Source organism: Bolinopsis microptera, chromosome 5 (genome assembly GCF_026151205.1).
Source record: "Bolinopsis microptera isolate Bmic1 chromosome 5, MBARI_Bmic_1.0, whole genome shotgun sequence".
NCBI lineage: Eukaryota > Metazoa > Ctenophora > Tentaculata > Lobata > Bolinopsidae > Bolinopsis > Bolinopsis microptera.
The window spans coordinates 22227129-22247169 of record NC_087076.1 but is presented as its reverse complement, the minus strand read 5'-3'; the positions used below and the strand labels follow the sequence as shown (position 1 = coordinate 22247169).

Genomic DNA, 20041 nt, shown 5'->3' with positions numbered 1-20041 from the left:
TTGGGACAATAATCCTCCTGAGAATCCAGATTTTTGGAACATGGGCACATCGAAGTATTGGCTGTATTTAAGTGCTGGGAAGCATTTATATCAAAATATTGGAGGATTATTAAAACAAAAATATTTGCCCAATAAAATAATTTCTGTTTAATTGTACATAATTCTGAATGCAACTTTAAGACCCTGTTGGACGACAATATTGACTCTTTGCCACCATTTTTTAACCATTCTGAGTGCTTTGAGGAAAATTTTCATGTTCGTTGTTCATTCCATAAACTTGGGTAATATTATTCGACTTTTGATGGCTCCTCTATAAGGCCTAGTTTTTTTATATCCATCTTAGAAAACCGAATTGAGGCTTCCCAGCACTTCGATGTCCCCATGTTCCAAAAATCTGGATGCTCAGGAGAATTATTGTGACAACATTGGTAACATCGGGTCTAGACATGAAGTGATTCCCAAACTTTCCGACCAATTTTAAACCGTTCTGAGCATTTTTAGGACAATATTCATTTTTGTTCATTTTCGTTCATTCCATGAACCTGGGTAATGTTATTTGAGTTTTGATGGCTCTTAGGCCTAGTTTTTACCTATATCCATCTTAGAAAACCGAATTGAGGCTTCCCAGCACTTAAATACAGCCAATACTTCGATGTGCCCATGTTCCAAAAATCTGGATTCTCAGGAGGATTATTGTCCCAAAATTGGAACATTTTGGAACATAGGTAACATCGGTTCTAGACATGCAGTGATTCCCAAACTTGGTTTGAGTGGTCATAGGACCAATATAAACACTTTCCGACCAATTTTAAACCGTTCTGAGCATTTTTAGGACAATGTTCAATTTTGTTCATTTTCGTTCATTACATGAACCTGGGTAATGTTATTTCAGTTTTGATGGCTCTTAGGCCTAGTTTTTACCGAATTGAGGCTTCCCAGCACTTAAATACAGCCAATACGTCGATGTGCCCATGTTCCAAAAATCTGGATTCTCAGGAGGATTATTGTCCCAAAATTGGAACATTTTGGAACATTGGTAACATCGGTTCTAAACTTGCAGTGATTCCCAAACTTGGTTTGAGTGGTCCTAGGACCAATGTTAACACTTTCCGACCAATTTTAAACCGTTTTGAGCATTTTTAGGACAATATTCATTTTTGTTCATTTTCGTTCATTCCATGAACCTGGGTAATGTTATTTGAGTTTTGATGGCTCTTAGGCCTAGTTTTTACCTATATCCATCTTAGAAAACCGAATTGAGGCTTCCCAGCACTTAAATACAGCCAATACTTCGATGTGCCCATGTTCCAAAAATCTGGATTCTCAGGAGGATTATTGTCCCAAAATTGGAACATTTTGGAACATAGGTAAAATCGGTTCTAGACATGCAGTGATTCCCAAACTTGGTTTGAGTGGTCGCAGGACCAATATAAACACTTTTCGACCAATTTCTAACCGTTCTGAGCATTTTTAGGACAATGTTCAATTTTGTTCATTTTCGTTCATTACATGAACCTGGGTAATGTTATTTGAGTTTTGATGGCTCTTAGGCCTAGTTTTTACCTATATCCATCTTAGAAAACCGAATTGAGGCTTCCCAGCACTTAAATACAGCCAATACTTCGATGTGCCCATGTTCCAAAAATCTGGATTCTCAGGAGGATTATTGTCCCAAAATTGGAACATTTTGGAACATAGGTAACATCGGTTCTAGACATGCAGTGATTCCCAAACTTGGTTTGAGTGGTCCTAGGTCCAATGTTAACACTTTCCGACCCATTTTAAACCATTCGGAGCACTTCGAGAAGAATGTTCATTTTCGTTCATTTCTGGTCATTCCATGGGTAATTTTATGCGACTTTTGATGGCTCCTAGGCATAGCTTACGGCTATATCCATCTTAGAAAACCGAACTGAGCCTTCCGAGCACTCAAATACGGCCAATACTGCGATGTACCCATGTTCCAAATTTATGGATTCATCTACTGTATATAACAGATCATCCCGCGCTAGCGGGATGATCTGATAAACACATACGAGTGCGCGCAGCGCACGAGTTTTGTGTTAATATGTAATCCCGAAGCGCCAGCTGAGGGATTACATTTATTTAGCCCTGAGCGTGAAGTGTTTATGGATTATAATTATTTCCGGCGATTTCGACAAGGGATTTATACTTTAGAAGAGAGTGATAAAATAGTAGAATACATAGTCTTCAAAAATTAGGCATGGCAAGGAGAAATTGCTATTTTGTTCAAGATGTAAATCGTCGTAGAGTACTGTATCTCACTTTAATGAGAAGTCAATTTGAGCATTGCTCAGTTATATGGAGACCGGTCACAAAATCCCAGATAAGCAAGCTGGAGGACCTCCAAAAGCGTGCTATTAAGTGGATTCTTCGCGAGGAGTATATGAGTTATCCACCATCCACATACATTCAGAAATGCAGACAGCTTAAGATTATGCCCATAGAAGACCGCTTCGACTTTCTTGACCTTATTTTCTTCTTTAAAATTGTGAAGCAACATATTCCTGTCACTTTACCCTCATATTTGCAACCATATCAAGGCCACTCAAGGTTAAGAAATAGCCACATGGACCCCTTATGTTTTGTAAGCTCGATCTTACCACGAGCAAGCTCTAACGCTTTTGCTAAGAACTTTTACTTTAGGACCCATTCCAAATGGAATCATATTCCTCTAGATATACGTGAGATAGAGACTATTTCTGAGTTCAAAAGCAAATTGACCTCCTACATGTGGGATAAAATTATGCCGGAGGACTTTGATTATGATCTAGATTTTTCCCTCGAGACAGAGATGTGAAGCAGTTTACCTAAAGCTAACAATATGTTCATAAGGAGCTTAAATCCCTGTTGTCTGTATTTCTCATTTCTCATTTTAGTGCATGTCATCACATCATGGATTTCACTTTATTATATGATTTGATTGCTTTTGATATTTTTGTGTGTTTCTATTTGAAATTCTATTTAAAATTTAAGATTTTCGTGGGCCCATACTTGTGCAGGAGGTGCATTTTGCTCTCAACATCTGTGTTTTGGTGACCCTCAGGTCCTTTGATTACATACATTTTGTCCTAGAAAATCTGATTTTATCGGAGTCTTATACTTTTGAGAAAATTTAATGTTGTTCATTCATTGTGTAAATTTATATGTAATTGATCGATTTGAAAGATTTCAATAAAAAAAATCTTCAAGTCAAATCCAACAGAAACAAGAAAGCACTCTAAAATGTAGTTGAGTCGTTGAACAGGAATTTGGTCAAAGCAAAGTCATTGAAGTCACGAGCAAATCTGGATGACTGAAGCCAAGAATTAAATTTGTTTAGAGCCCAGTTGTTGACTCTAACTGTACTGTCCGGAACACGATTGGAAAGCAGTTCATTAATCTGAATGTCAAACCGATCTGTCATAGTGGAGCAATAGCTTGAACGTTAGCAATAGCAAGAACAAGAGCTGGAAGGAGAGCAAGCAAAACAATACTGTTTTTAGGGCACGGACAAGGGTAGCTGGCTAGTCGCCAACTTCTCACGCCACGCGTTTAGTTGGAGAAATTCCAAGAATTAGCTGCTTTGGCAACGTTCCCAGGAATTTGCGTGTAAAAGAAGCGGACGGTTACGATGTTTCATATCACGTGGTGCGCTTTCGTGTCACGTGGTATAGACTCGGCGTATGCTATTGGTGGCACGTGGTAGGCACGTGACGCGCCCACGTGATCGCGCGTCTAACTGTTCTACTATTATCGAGTTCTAATTAGCAGTATCATTGATTATTGTAAGTCGGAGAATTGAATGATAAACATCAGTTACGACTAAAAAGCGGGCCGGGTTTATACAAATTTCCGGGGCGGGATGATATCACCTTGAGATGTTTATCTAACAGCGGGCCGGGCTGAGTGATAATATGATCCCGCGTCGAAATCCCGGAGATATTTATAATTTAGAACACTCCGCCGTGCAGACAGTCATGAGTAACGCTGTGATGTAAATTCAGCCACAATTCGGTTTTTGGTACTCGAAATCTTTACTCAACTACCGCTTATTATAAACCTAACCAAAACTGTAACCCCAATTCTTTACTTATAGTACTATTGTAGAAGACTAAAGACTTGCGTGGGGAAATCGGAGATGCAGCCTTACATGGAAATACTTAACAACCAGTTCGAACAAGTAGACAGGTTTAAATTTTTGGGATCGACAATAGATTCGAATTTAAACTCAAGTGACCATATTAAAACTAATGTGAGCTGTTTCTGTGTTGAGACAAATGTGTCTTTCACTGGTACAACCTTATCTTATGTATTGTATACTGCTCCGGGGTGCTGTTTTTCGTAATAAGGTAATAGTTTGTTGCAGAAACTGTCTGTCCTTCAGAAAAATGTGTCAGAGTTGTCAGCAGAAAACTCAAAAGATCAATCATAGGTTCCAACCAAATACCAATGTTCGTTCGTTTGAAATTACTGATATATCAATATATCCACATTTCAACTTATTATATTCGCTTTTCAACTTATTACATTCGCTTTTCAACTTATTATATTATATATTCACTTTTCAACTTATTATATTCACTTTACGGACTGTATCGCGATGAGGGTACCTGATAAAAATTTATGTAGACTTCAGTATCAAACGTTTTCTCTGTTTCAAAGACAATATATTAAATGCATCTAAAATTCTAAATTAATTATATGAACATAATGTACCATATCATCTTTTGTCAGCTTCAGTTTTTAAAAAGAGATTTAAAAACCGTTTACTAATTACTTAAACTAAAAAACCTTGGTCTTAATGGAGATTATGACTCATGGTTACATTGTAATTTAAATTTTGTTATTTTCTTGAATATTGTTGTGTTCTAATAAATATTAATGCCCGACTAGGGATTGGTATTTATATTATGTATCGGGGACATTTCGTTGCTTAATTGTATACGAGTACTTTACAAAATCAGTTAAGCGGTATTAATATCACCGTTTAAACCTATTAGGAGGCGATATTTAAATAATTACATAGTGCTCTAGTATCATTTATTCAAGGCTAAAATTTGTTGTAATTGCTAAGTTTGCACGTTTTACTCTGTTGCCTGCAGCTCATTGTGTTAATTCATCGCTTTTTCACCTTCATCTTTCACCGTGTAGTGTGTTTGTTTTTTAGTTCTAGTTCCCAAGGTTTCCCAATTACCATGCCCGAATTTTGCCCGAGATGTGCCCGAGATGTGCCCGAGGTGTGCCCGAGGTGTGCCCCAGGCATGGTTCTGCCCGAGGTGTGCCCGAAGTGTGCTTTGTGCCCCAGGTGTGCCCGAGGTGTGCCCCAGGTGTGCATCGGCAGATTACCGAATTGCCCGAATAAATAGTCACCTAGCCCTGAGGGAATGAAATAGGTACCAGAGTGCTCTGCAGAATCATTACGAGTTAGGAGCTTTTCGTTTAAGCTAAGTGGTAGTTCTATTCATTCCCCAGAGTACTTATTAATTACTTTATACATATTTCCTTCATCAGTTCATATCCTTATTCGTCACTATTTATTTAATGCTAGTCATGCTACACTATGAGTATGACTACGCAGTTTTTATTCATTTCTCCAGTGTTATTCTTTGTTGATTGTTTACATAAAGTTCTTATATATTACATCATTTTCCTTTCGGATCTCTCTACTGAAACTATGTATATACAGTTGGATTTCTCTACTTTAACTACAGTACAATTCTACCGTACACTCTTTTGTATTCTGTTATCTTAGCTCTTTATATACATTTTCTTCTAACGATCGCATATAATATATTGCTGCATGATCCTTTGACTTTTTAACACACTTCTTAAGACAGATCACTTCTTTTCCTACCATTTTGCATATCATACATTGTTTAAACCTCCCTGTTAATTGTTGTGCGAATTGCGAATTTTTTTCTATTCACCTGCCACTTGATTCAAGATTTAAACGTCTTCAGTTTTAATCTTTTAATGTTTTGCACCTTCATTTAATATCTCTGAACCTTCTATCCTAGTTACTAGTAGTACTGGTTCTTTAAATACCGTTTGTCTATGAGATCTCATATGATACAATGAGAGAAACACTGATACACTTCATGTCAGAGACTGTTCCGAGCCATTGTTTGTGTACTCCTTCATAATATTATTCATTATTGCCATTGTACCGAGAGAAGCTCATGTTAACCATGGTAACTGTCCAAGCTCATGGTTTGGTATAATGAGTGCAGACTGCAGAGCGTTAGTTAGTTACAGTGTTTATTAATTAAGAACACGGACGTGTAATCTCAGCTACTAATATTATGAAGGAGTATCTCAGCCACTTATACAATTCAGTTGCAGCTGACCAATTAAATCATTCTGTATTTCTATGTAGCATTACTACTAGCACTACTAGTAGTAGTATAGTAGCAGTTAGTAGTAGTAGTGAGTATTACGGCTGTGAAACGGATTTTATTGGTACTTAAGCACGAATTTGTGCTATTTCTAATTATAAGTATGGCTCTAATACTAATAGAATATAATTTGTCTGGCAGTTTACTAGAGTGGAGGGTTTTTTACGCTTCTTTTATTAATATTATTGAACCTCCACTGAATACCAGCGTTTTAATAATTAAAGACTAATATTATGAAGGAGTATATTAAAGACTAACTGTAGCATAAACTGTATAAAATGCTTGCTGTATAAAATGCTTGCCGATAAAACAGTCGTGAAAGAAAATATCGTGAGTATAAATATTATATAACATATAATGTTAAATTAAAATATTTAGTGTATGGTTTTCACTTATAGTTATACATTTTATATTGCGAATAATTGTGTACATTCTTAAGGTTACTGGTAAGATTCAAGGTCCGCTATCACTATTATTATAATTATTCAACTAGGCAGTGTTAATTTCTTATAAATATGGAACAGGTTTAATGCAATAGTATTCAAGATGACTCTCTAAGTTTGTATCAGACAGCAATATAAACACCAGACCAGCTGTAATAAATATCGAGGTGTGACTGTGATAAAGAGCTGGTCACAGGTCACTAGTTATTTGTTTACATTTTTTACATAAGATTACTGTTATTAGAGTAGCTTAACAGCATGGTCGGTGGTCCACACAAATTTAGTGTTTAAATTAAATTGACAATAGCCGGGTGCCGCGTGGTCGACTAGTGCCGCGCAGTCGGGTGCCGCGTAGCCGGGTGCCGCTTGGTCGGGTGCCGCGTGGTCGGCCGGGTGCCGCGTAGTCAGGTGCCGCATGGTTGGGTGCCGCGTAGTCGGGCGCCGCATGGCCGGTTGGGTGCCGCGTGGTCGGGTGCCGCGTAGTCGGGCGCCAATAGAGCTCTTTAGAGCATCAGACCAGAGCCCTCGTACGTCGCATGAAAACAATTACGTCAGAATGATTTGTCTGATCCAAGAGAGGGAGAGGTACTATCTCTGACATGTGAGAGATAGAAAGAGAGGGAGGGAGTAAGTATTTTACCTATGATTATGTTAATGTATGTTCAAAATGAGCAGATTCGGTCTATAATCTATAATCCATAATCCAAGATTATCCGGATCTTTTCACCACTTTTACTTATACCCTCTTTCAACCGTTTTGTGTCTTTGGAGTAGTGTTTTCTTTGCCTCTTACCTACTTGAATAAACTTTAACTTAATAACAAGTCCGCAATATTTGTTACAACACATTGAACTATAATAACTTTACCACTCGACTAAGGGGTGCCTCTGTAGAGTCTGTACAGCAGGTGCGATAATTTGGAGCTTCAGTTTGGTGCCAGCAGTGTATCTTGAAGACAATAGGCACGAATAGTACTCAGTACATAAATAGTGATAAAAAGTGCACACTCAACTATGCACCTTGCATCCAGTATCAGCAAGGCTATTGTTTCTTAATCTTAGTGCTTTGCAGGTCATGTGGGCTGTTGTATTATGTAACAGCATTATGGTGAGTTCAGTAGACGCCCCTTTATACATTATATACTTTAAACCCTGTGAGTAATGGCTTTTAGTTCAAACCACACGTTCACCAATATACTATTTTCTAAGATCGTCACTTTCCAGACTGGTGCAATCCTATAAGCGGATACGCCTTAATATATAACACCCGGCAACAAATATAGTGATTCTAACCACAATTAAATCGTTAATTGCCGATTAAACTTATAGTTGATTCTAAAGCCGAGAGGCCTTGCACCGCAAAGTTTGTCGGCTATATTCCCTTATTCTTAAACTTCAAGGAAAGTAATAACATAATCTTCCATACTATGCAACGGGTCAAACAATACTACGCCACAAGGAAACGATTTAAAATAGCATTCTAGAGACTAGAGAGCCGCTTCCTTACTTTCCTACTCCTAGAGTGTTATGTGCTTTCAGTTTCAAGACATATTTAGAATAGTCATACGATTAGCACTTGGCACAAAGCCAACATTTTTTTCAGTTTTAATCAGATTGTTTTAGGTTCCTGATATGATTAACGGTACGCTTATATGTTAGTATGTTGCCTCTGTTTGTGACAGGGACAAAAGGAAATCGCAGCATGTACGAAATCGCGGTATCGCGGTATCGTGGTTTTTGGCCAAAATAATCGCGATTTTATTTTGTCCCTAGTTTGTGAGCTGTTCCTTACCATCATGTTCAATTTCATATCATAGTCTATATAAGGGGAACCTCTTCTTGATTCATTGTCTTGACACCATGTAGCTAGCTAGCCTAAATGAAGAGACCAGTAGTAGGAGAAGGTGGGGGGGGGGGTCCCATCTCCAAGAAGAGAAGACCAGTGTCCTGGCAAATCAAAGGTAGGTTCAGCAGGAAATCTAATCCACTATCAGCGGCAAATGCCTGTGATACCCACAGTAGTCAGTACCCATACGTTGGCCATTCTATCTCAATCGAGTTTTTTATACCGATATTTGAAGGTTTATATTGTTGTGTACTAATAGTTTAATATTTGCTGGAGTTATTGAGTATCTTGAATGTAACGAGACAATATTTGTTAAAGGATCACCAACTGCACGACGTCACAATCCATTGTATGCCATCTTGTCCGGCAAATGTAATAGATTTGTTGTAATTAGTTTAAAAGGTTTAAAAGGTCAGGGTCATGTCCATCATTGTATATTTTTCCATGTAGAGTGATGATAATTTGTAGACATTAGCGATGATGTTATGTCATAGTTTTTTATTGCGTATCTTGAATGTAATAATACAATATTTGTTAAAGGATCACCAACTGCACGACGTCACAATCCATTGTCGGCCATCTTGTCCGGCAAATGTAATTAGTTTAAAAGGTTTAAAAGGTTAGGTTTATGCCCATCATCGGTCAAGTTTTATATATCATGTGGTCAAGTTTTAGGAAAGATAGATTTTTTTGCTTGTTGACATCCTGGTTAACAAGGATAAACTTAAAGAAAACGTGATATCTGGCTTTTAGTTTTTAAGGAATATGCGCGATTTGTTGCAAGAAACTAAGAAAATCACAATTTGTCGCGGAGAATGGGGGAAATAGCGGTCCCGTACAAACCTTGATTAACTTTTGTCCTTGATTCTGACACGTGCCAGCCTTAAACCAACCAGCTTCCGTTATTGACCGATCAAACACAAGAGAGAATCTCACGTATCAAAAAACGTGCTTCACAATTACTCAATTAATATCGTTACAATTAGGTAGTATTTCCATAGTTTTCTAGGTCTACACTGTAAGTGGTGTGATTTATGTTCTTTTTGATTAAATGTTAGCTCTTGTAAGGAATGGGGCTTTTCATTCATTATTGTTTTCATTCATTATTCTCTTCATCATTGATATTCTTGATCTATCATGTTTGTAAGTGGCCCTTGCCGGTATATTTACCATGTGTTTCTTCAACTCATCGTATGTATTATTCTTCTTAAATACTAATAGTACAGATACATATTTAAAACAAACAATCTAACTTTTGATATTAAATTTATTCAATTATTTAATTAATTAACTAATTTCGGTAGAGCGGTTGGTTATATATAGCCTGATATTAGAACGGCACAAATCAGTATATTGTTATTAGGCTTTATAAGTAATTCTCTATTGTGGTGAGCTCTGGGCTTTATGGCTACTTTAAGAAATCGAAGATTCCAAGTTCCTTTAATGTCACTGGGGTTTAGTTATGTGACCTTAAAATTTGATTCAAAATTTCCATGGTACTGTATATTAAATAAAAAATGGCAAATATTGATATGATATAATTGAAAAAAATGGAGGAAAAATGTTCGCCGCGAAAACTAAGTTTCGCCCAAGTTCGGATTTTGAGAAAAATATGCGCCCTGAAAACGTTTACGGTATTCAAGCTGTTGTGGATTGATTAACTCTATCAATGATCTAATTCGAATAAAATTATTTAGTCTAGCATCAGTGAAAAATCTATAAAGTTGAATGATTGGATTATCGTTTTTTCCTGCAGCTTGACCGTCGAACAAATAAATACGACAATCGGAACGTAAAATATTGCTGATCGATTTCTGCAATTCTGATTTATTTGCTTTATTACAGTTCTTTTAAATTGTACTGCACTATAAAACTAGTGACTGTACCTGAAATAGCAATCATGGTAACTTGACAGAAACTGAGAGATTCGAGAAATCAGAGAAAGTGAGAGATGTGGGCTGTTCTCCTGCTTCAGTCTCTTGGAATATTGATTATATGTCCGGTTCCAGGAATTAACGCGTCCAACCAGTCAGAAGTCGGAACTTTTGGTGGCGTGATCTCAGGTCCGTAGAGTTTTACAGTTTTTATCATTATTCGTTGTTTTGTAAATAAATCGTTTTCTTAATCAATTTTTTCTCAATCGATTGTTTTATTAATTAATGTTTTCGTTAATAAAACATTTTCTTAATCAACAGATAACTGGAACTTGGTGGTACGTGACATGTTCATCACAGCTGACGTGGAGAGTTCGTTTCTTCGCCTTAAAACTGGTCCTGGCTCCAAAACAACAATCTACTTTTACAACGAGGAGGAGAAAACAGCTGGAGGTTTTGTAGTTAAGTTCTACACCTCCTCCGCAAAGTATAAACTGCGGTACTGCCAGGATAACTACATGCCCCTCCTGCTACCTGCACAGTCGGATAAACAGTGGAGAATAGAGAAACGTGGGTTCAGGTTCAAGGTATTTTGTAACGGACAGCTGGTGCTGGATAAAACTACTTCAAATGTCACATGTGATGATCCCGGACGCAAGGATACCTGGTCAAACTACTGGGGACGAGAAGTCAGGAAAATAAAGTTCCCGTCTAAGTCAGATTTTTCATCTACCCATTATTTCATAGGTTAGTTTTTGTTAAGTCATTGTAATGGCGTCAAGATTTTGAATAGTTAATACCCTATCAGAAGATATATTAATAGTTGGGTTTGAACTGTAAGTGTAATATAAAGAATGACGCATCAAAACGGAAGACAGTTTAAGGGGACACACACATAAACATTTTTGCCGGGACCCGGAATCTGACTTCATATTATATAAGTATAGATTACAAAGTTGTAAGATTTGAGGCATCGAAAAATTAATTTGAGAGTACGCAAATTCGAAACAAAAATTTTCTTTTTCGAAAGTTTTCAATTTCCCCCTGCAGGGGGGGGGGGGGAACGTTATTTCTTTTATTTTTGAAGTTAGGCCCTGGCCAGTAAGGTTTTCTGGGAGTTTAAAAAGTCTAACTATGACCCGATACTAAATATGCACTGATTTTTCAGAGCACCGCTGGAAATTTGAGAAAGCAGCTTTAACGAGGCTGGAGAACGGAACAATGATGAAGAATAATAACGAGGGTCTCCTGTTTGTGACTGTAAAAAGCAAGGAAACTGGAGCTGAGAGAGAAGGAACTGTTTGTGCTGATGAGTTCAACTGGTATTCAGCACAGAGGTTCTGCTGGTCCATGGGGCATCTCTTCGCTGAATGGGGTAGCTACAAGAAGAACATTCATAACATACCAGAGTAAGTATTTCACTATTTTGGTTGTTGAAGAATTGTTTACTAGGATATATCTAATCAGTAAAACTTCCATTAAAACAATGGCGAATTTGCAATAAATTCACGGCAGTAAAAGTTGACATTATGCTCAGATATTGGCTGAATAAAACAGACGTTCCAATTGTGATGGACGACGTGAGCTGCAGAGAGAGAGACACTGAAGTTTCAATGTGCAGTGCTAGGATCTTGCAGCACAACTGCCAATACAAGGATAATATTTGGCTCAGATGTTTCAATGAAACAGGTATAATCCCCATCTAGCTGTGACTATTAGGCATATCATCTTATCTAGTGCTAATTCAATATCTTTTTAATGTCCGATTAACAGTTGATGATTTTTTTTCAAATTTCCGAGTTTTAGTAACGTAATGATAAAAATAAATTAACCATTTTGTCACATTGCACTTTGCAGGATGTATTGATAAAAGTTGGACGAACTCCGGTAAAAAGTGCACCATAACAATCATAGGTGGATTTTTCAAGCACCTGTGCTTTAATGAGATAGAAAAGAAATACTACCACATGTGTGTATCTTCTGAGGTATCGTATGAGCAAAACGCCGCATTTGACATTGGAACTGGTAGTTACGCTCTCTCCAAAGTGTCGTCTGTGTGTGAGAATGACCCTAACGGTTACCAGGCGTGTGGGTTCAGCACCAAGGTGACTAAGAACTCTAGCTACCTGTGTGGAGGATACTTCACTGTTTCTTCTAGTAGTAGTAGTAGTGGTGCTTCTTCTGTTCCTGGAGGGGGACGGTTTGTGGATTGTGAGAAAACAGAAGATGGTTTTTGTGAAAAAACTTCGGTCAGTCTTCCAAGTAACAACACGTGCAATGACAGATGTGATGACCTGGCTAGATGGTGTATGGACGAAGGCAAGTGTAATGGGTTTCAGTATGGAATCCATACTTGCAGCGTCTTTATTCCTAACACCTACATTTGCACTGGCAGTGTCAGCTCCCAATGCTCACATAACGATGACGAAATAGGCTGTGAAGTAGACGACAACACACCGCACACCTGTGTACAATACTACATGAAACTGTATTGGGGGGTTGAGAGACAGGTTCCTATCTTCAACAACACCAGATGTGGAGTATTCGACTTCAGATCACTCGACACTTACCCCTACTGTGAGGACTTTCTTGACCAGACCAATTGTAGTGATGTAACCAGAATAGGAGGTCACTGTCGGATCAACAACTACAGGTCGAGTGTCTCAAAGTTCGTGCTGTGTGATAGCCCGCTGGTAGCTGAGAGGAGCCCTGTTAACCTCTGTGATGATAACCTGGAGAGTGAGTGTTCATCTCCCTCCGGGTCATGCACTGTTCACAAACACCGACTATGTGATGGGGTGGCGGACTGCAGTGATAAAAGTGACGAGGAAAATGATTTCTGCAGTCGCACAACACAAAACGGCTTTAAATGTTACCGGACCTTTAATGCTGACGCCAACATGGAAATTCCCATTTCCTGGATAATGGACCGCCAATACGACTGTATTGACGGTGAAGATGAACAGGGGGACTTGTGGGACTTCTGTGGTAAAGACAATACTGAAAGAGTTAAACCAGGAGACGGGAACTGTCAGGACGTGTTTCTATGCCCTGGTGATTTGGAGAGGCAGTACGTTGAGTTCCATCTTCTGTGTGACGGTGTCAACTCGTGCGGACCTGAGTTTGAGAATGATGTGTGTACTGTTTCACGAGACTTTCCAAGTCTAGACACAGCAGCTGAAGCTGGAAACTGCTCCACTCGAGATTTGTGCCAATCTGTAGAAATACTCGAAAATGTTACCTGTCATATTCGGGAATTTACAGGACCTTTGGGAGATGTATTTGGCGTGAGGATGAGGCTCAATGTCCCAACCATAAAAGTGAACTGTAGCCTTCTGTATGGTGAATATTATGTGTTTTTAAGTTGCATGGATCTGTGTCTTGACTCTAGTTGTCCACTTGAAAACACTGACCCGCCACATTATGATTCATGCCCTGGACAATATCCTGACCGAGTTTACACTCTCGCAAACAATTCGTTTCTCACTTTCGTTACCGGCAGTGAGGGTGAATATGAAAGTACATACTTTCAGTGCGAGAATAACAGATGTGTCAGATATAGTCAGGTGTGTGACCTTATTGACGATTGTGGAGACATGTCAGACGAGAGGTATTGCACCAACCATATGGTTTGTGAAGACACCATAAACAAAACAAACGTCAAACAGCAGTTGATATCTTACTCGCAGAAATGTGATGGTAGATATGATTGTTTTGACCTGTCTGATGAGTGTAATGAGTCCTGTGAAAAGGAAATCCTCGATAACTGGGTTTTAAAGCTGAGTAGCTGGCTGTTAGGCCCCATCTCAGCCATTTTCAATATCATCATAGTGATAAAGGTTGCAATCTCGCTCAAAGAGAGTAGGTCAGGGAGTCAGCTAGTCACCAGGGTTCTTGTCTGTCTCATAGGATTCGGTGATTTCCTTATAGGTGTCTACCTGACAGCCCTGTCTGTATTTGACAGTATAGTCCAAGGCAAAGCATACTGCAGGAATCAAGCAGAGTGGCTGTCAGGCACAGCCTGCTCCATTCTAGGGGTCCTCAGCACAACAGGCTCACAACTCTCCCTTTTCTCGATGACTGTCTTGAGTGTCATCAGAGTGTGGGGTATTGTGGGGACCTCTTTAGCTCTGCCGACTCCGGTGGATAAGAGGGCCGTGGTCAAAGCTATTTCTATCGCCATCGTAATGGTGGTTGCTTCACTAACAGTAGCAGTAACACCATTGGTCTCGGCTCTTGAAGATTATTTCGTGCAAGGCAAGTTTTATGATTCAGGGTACAAAGTGTTCATTGGGTTTCCCAACAAAGTGAAGCACATCAGGGTTCTTCAAGAGTATTTCAAGAATGAAACCATCTCTTCTTCTGCAACATGGTCTGAGATAGGCAACAAGGTAAACACAATGTTCAGCCAAAATCACGGAAGCTTGAGAAGTTACCCAGTTCACTTCTACGGTAATGACGGTGTTTGCATGTTCAAATACTTTGTTAGAAGCGATGATCCGACGAGAAGCAGAGACTCTCCAGCTTCTGGAGAAGCTATCATCGACACTAAAGGAAACAGCATAGTGTGGACCATGTTGGGAGTGAATCTGTTCTGCTTCGTGCTCATTACTCTCTCCTATTTCATCATCAACATTAGAACCAGCCGGTCGTCTGAGAACTCCGGGCAAAATAACAACCCTGAAGCTGTCCGTAAGAACCAGGCCATGCAGAGGAGGATCGCAGCAATAATTGCAACCGACTTCGTGTGTTGGGTGCCCTTTATCATTATCAGTGCCCTTCACAACTGGAGACTTATAGACGCCACATTTTGGTATGTAACCTTTGCCATGATAGTGTTGCCGCTAAACTCTGTGATCAATCCATTATTGTATGACAACACTCTTAGAGATTTTATCAATGGCGGTTTTCGGTTTGGAGCGACGACAATCTCCAGAGGCACTGGTTATTTCAGCAGGACTTCAGCCCAAACACAGCCCACCACTGTGGAGATGGATGTTAGAAAAGTGCAGTGCTCAATTTACAGGAATGGAGTCGCACTTTCTGAGGACATTACCGATATGGAGACGGATGCTTAGATGGTGGGTAATATAACCATAATATATTAATGGTAGTTAGGTTAACTGTAAATATACTCAGAATCGACTTACTCAATTGTTAGATGGTGGGTAATATAACCATAATATATGAATGAAATATACTCAGAATATGAATGGTAGTTACACCCAAATTCCATGGCCGGATATTATGCCAAATTATTAGACGGAGATCGTCTACTGATATTTCTCCGGATATTTCTCCGGTTTGCAGTTCCACGACCGGAGACCATCTACGGTAATTTTGTTGATTCTGTATGATTCTGTATGATTCTGTATGAATTAATCTCCGAGAAATACCCGGAGAGCTTCATCTCCGTCTAATACAATAAACGGAGCCGGAGAATCATCTCCGGAGATGATCTACGGGAAATGGACCTCCGTCTAATAATTTGGCATAATATCCGGCCATGGAACTGGGGTGCTAACTGTAAATATACTCAAAATCAACTTACTCAATTCTGTTATAGAAAGTTCATATTTTAAATCTTTTGGTAATACGGGTCACTTTGAGTTTGATACACTCTGCAAATTGAATGCACGTGATCCTAGCTTCTCACAAAGTTCATGTAAAACTATTAGATACTACCCATTTAATTTCGATTATTAACAGGACGATTGAATATTTTGCACATACAGTTGAACATGTGAGTAACCCCGGCATGCGCAGGGATTATATTTCAATTTTTCCCGCGACGCGCGGGAAAAATTTATAATAATTTCGAGTGCGAAGCAGGCACTATCCGTCGCGGAGTCGAGTCCGCGGCGGAGCCGCCGGACTTCGAGCGGACTCCGAGCGGACTCCGGCGGTGCCGCCGGACTCCGAGCGGACTCCGGCGGTGCTCCGCCAAAATGTATTTACAGTGGACTCGAGTACATTTTGGCGGACTCCGAACGGAGCCGAGCGGACTCCGAGCGGACTTTAAAGTCCGCCGCGGACTCCGAGCGGCTCCGCGGCGGCTCGGCGGAGTGTCCGCCGCGGACTAAGCCACTAGGCGGACTCCGGTCCGCCGCGGACTCCGGCGGAGTGCTTGGCGGACTCCGCCGGACCTCTCCGCCAGACTTGAATCCGGCGGAGTCCGGCGGAGCTTGGCGGACTCCGCCAGCTCGGAAATGACTTGTGGAACAAGCGCGCCCGCAGCGGCGCGAAAGCACCTGGTTAGCTAAATGAACGCGATGTGCCTTGCATTGTAGGATGAAATCCTACTAGCTGACGCCACTCGCAGCTGTGATGTTCGCTGTACGTCAGCGATCGAAATTTATACGCGTATCACCCTTTAAGATGTGCCACCCGACGCGCCACGCAATTTTTCTCGTTGCTCGTCGCACGTCGACGCCCTCATTAAATTTTTGGAGAAAATCGCTCGCCAAAATTTGTTGGACCAGGATTGATACATGTTTCGTATCCAAATATCAGTAGTGTACAACTCTAGTCCTTCGGCGGCGCGCGCTTCGCGCGCGAAAAGTGGCATGCAACGTATGTCAAGACCAGGACGATGTCCTAGCCTGGCAGCTCATTGCGCGGCGCGTCGCAACGAGCTTCGTTGTTCGTCGACGTGCGACGAGCAACAAAAAAAAATTGTGTGGCGCGTCGAGTGGCACATCTTAACGCGACGGGGGATACGCGTATATAAATTTCGATCGCTGACGTACAGCGAGCAGCACAGCTGCGAATGGCGTCAGCTAGTAGGATTTCATCCTACAAGGCACATCGCGTTTACCTAGCTAACCAGGTCATTTCCGCCTCCGGCGGTCGCGCGCTACTGCAAGCGAGAGGGCTATAGTTAGAGCAACACATCGCGCCACAAGCCAAATATTTATCAACATCTTGACTAGCTACGCGGTCCTTTTCCGCATTTCCGCAATGTGCGCTCGCGCTGACAGGCGCTGTGCTCAAAAATTGACGTCGTCAATCAATCAGCATCAAGATTTTAGTTTTACATTTGACCTTTATGTCAAAAAATCTTTGAATTTTCAATCGGTGGTCGATGTTACCTGAGGACCTCAGGCTTCGTCCTTACTTCGTCACAGGACGATCGGAGCTCGAAGAGCGTAGAGAGTGCTGGCTGGCGTCGTCCTGTGATGGTCGACGTATTTTTGCTTGCTAAAAACGCTTCCCCATATGAGATAATATGACAAAAATTGTTTTGGTCGCGCGACCAGTCAATGACATTGATATTTCGCTGCGGACGGTTTGGTGGAGGGTTAGGGTCAACTTTTATACATTATAGGGTCAAAGTTAGGACTAGAGTTGTACACTATTGATATTGTGAGGGTAATGGTTAAGGTTTATCACTAGCGACCTTTTCATCTGACCACAATATTGCAAAATGCTATGTTTTATGTCACGTGACAAATTTAGCCGAGGGTCGGAAGACGGAGGTCGGAAGTCAGTGGACTCTGTTGGAGTCCGGCGGACTCCGAGCGGAGTCCGCCGAGCTGGCGGACTCCGCCAAGCTCCGCCGGACTCCGCCGGATTCAAGTCTGGCGGAGAGGTCCGGCGGAGTCCGCCAAGCACTCCGCCGGAGTCCGCGGCGGACCGGAGTCCGCCTAGTGGCTTAGTCCGCGGCGGACACTCCGCCGAGCCGCCGCGGAGCCGCTCGGAGTCCGCGGCGGACTTTAAAGTCCGCTCGGAGTCCGCTCGGCTCCACTCGGAGTCCGCCAAAATGTACTCGAGTCCACTGTAAATACATTTTGGCGGAGCACCGCCGGAGTCCGCTCGGAGTCCGGCGGCTCCGCCGGAGTCCGCTCGGAGTCCGCCCGGATAGTGCCGCGAAGCACGAGGGATTATTATGAAAATAACCCCGACGTGCTTTAGCACGAGGGGTTATTTTAATATAACTTAAGCGTGCCGGTGTTATGTGTTATAAACCCCTCCGGGTTAGTGCTAGGACCAACAAATTTGACATTTTACTCTTAATTCTAGCTATATGAGATCATTATGGAAAATATGAAATGGAATTGGGGACTACCAAATAAATACAACTAAGGTACTATGACTTTTGAAATTGGCGTTATATCTAAACATTATTCCTCAGTCAGAACGTTGAATGAATATGAATATCGATAAGGGGCGTCGAGTTAAGCCTGGCAAGCGATAAAAGCTAATAATGATATCGTGTCATGAAGTTCATCAAAGTAGACGACTATAATACATGGCTTATATCAAACACGACAAAATTAACCGAACCGGACAAAATCAAATGTAACCGTCGAGACAAGTTTTGGAACTGGTCCAATTAATGTAAGAGTTTAAGTAATGAGTGTGCTGGAGTTTTGCCAGCGCCTGCAATTAGACCGATACGTAGATCGAGTGTATTTATAGTTCTTACGTTAAGCCATAGGTCACGTGACATTTTTTACCAATGCGCGTCGTAGTAGTTAGTCACGTGATACACGTCATCAAAACACGTGACAGTACGCGGTTGAAATTCTCATGGAATATCAAAACAAAACAAATCTTGTTGAGCCGAATTAGCGGGGCGGGATTATAAAAGCTGTGCCGGGGTTATTTATTCAGCGGGAAAAAACTAACAGCGGGAGCCGGTATTATCAGAATCTATTTAGCGGGAGCCGGGATTATCAGAATCTTATTCTATCCCGGAGGGGTTTATAAATTCTATGCTCCTCACCAAACATTTTGTAGGACTCCATAGTGCCTAATAAAACTGAAGATACAAAACACTTGAACGAAGGAAATAACAGTGAAGGCAGAAATAAAAAATGAAGTGAAGGACCGAAAACTGAAGTAGACAGTTTTTGCAAACAAAGATTGAGGATAATTTAAAAAAGAGTGACTCAGAGTCAGTGACTGTTATTGAATTATCTGATTAATATCAACAAGTCCATTTTATTTATTTGATTGTTATTGCTGAACAAAAATGAAAACAACGATTTTCGGAAAAACAATGAAAAGTTAAAAATATTTGGTTTGTATAAAAAGATGTAAACATATGAAGCTAGAATAAAACTTTATCATCAGATAGTCATAAGATTACATTATTCTGATATCGTATACTATAACACTGTAAGTGTAAGTGGTAATTATTAATTAAGTGGTAATTATTATAATGACTGTGTAATTGTTAATCTATTATATCAGCAGTACAATTTCTGTGTATTTTTCACTGTTTATATCGAATGCAAATTCTATTTAATTTATTATTATTTTATAGCTAGGTTATGGATTAGTTTCAAGCTTTCATTCCTTCGGAGAATACTATTTTATTGGTTCATATCTAAGGCTAAATGAAACTTCGAAGATGAAAAATCTTCTCTTCACATTGTGTTCCCAAATTAAATAAATACCACTTGTAGGTCAACATTTCTTCTACAGCATCCATTGAGGACGGTTTCAGCTGTCATTAAATGTTGTATGATTAACG

At 40.3% G+C, this 20041-nt stretch overlaps 2 protein-coding genes across 4 annotated transcripts in view; both read left to right on the top strand.

The window, feature by feature from the left end:
- Positions 1–20041, top strand: part of LOC134815021 (uncharacterized) — a 91814-nt gene that overhangs the window by 27089 nt on the left and 44684 nt on the right. The window lies entirely within an intron of this gene.
- LOC134815738 (uncharacterized) lies at positions 10580–19869 on the top strand. Its single transcript, XM_063824317.1, has 6 exons — positions 10580–10749; positions 10882–11307; positions 11729–11969; positions 12098–12249; positions 12418–15641; positions 19303–19869. The coding sequence occupies exons 1-5, from the start codon at positions 10638–10640 to the stop codon at positions 15636–15638; spliced, it is 4152 nt and encodes a 1383-aa protein (XP_063680387.1). The 5' UTR covers positions 10580–10637; the 3' UTR covers positions 15639–15641; positions 19303–19869.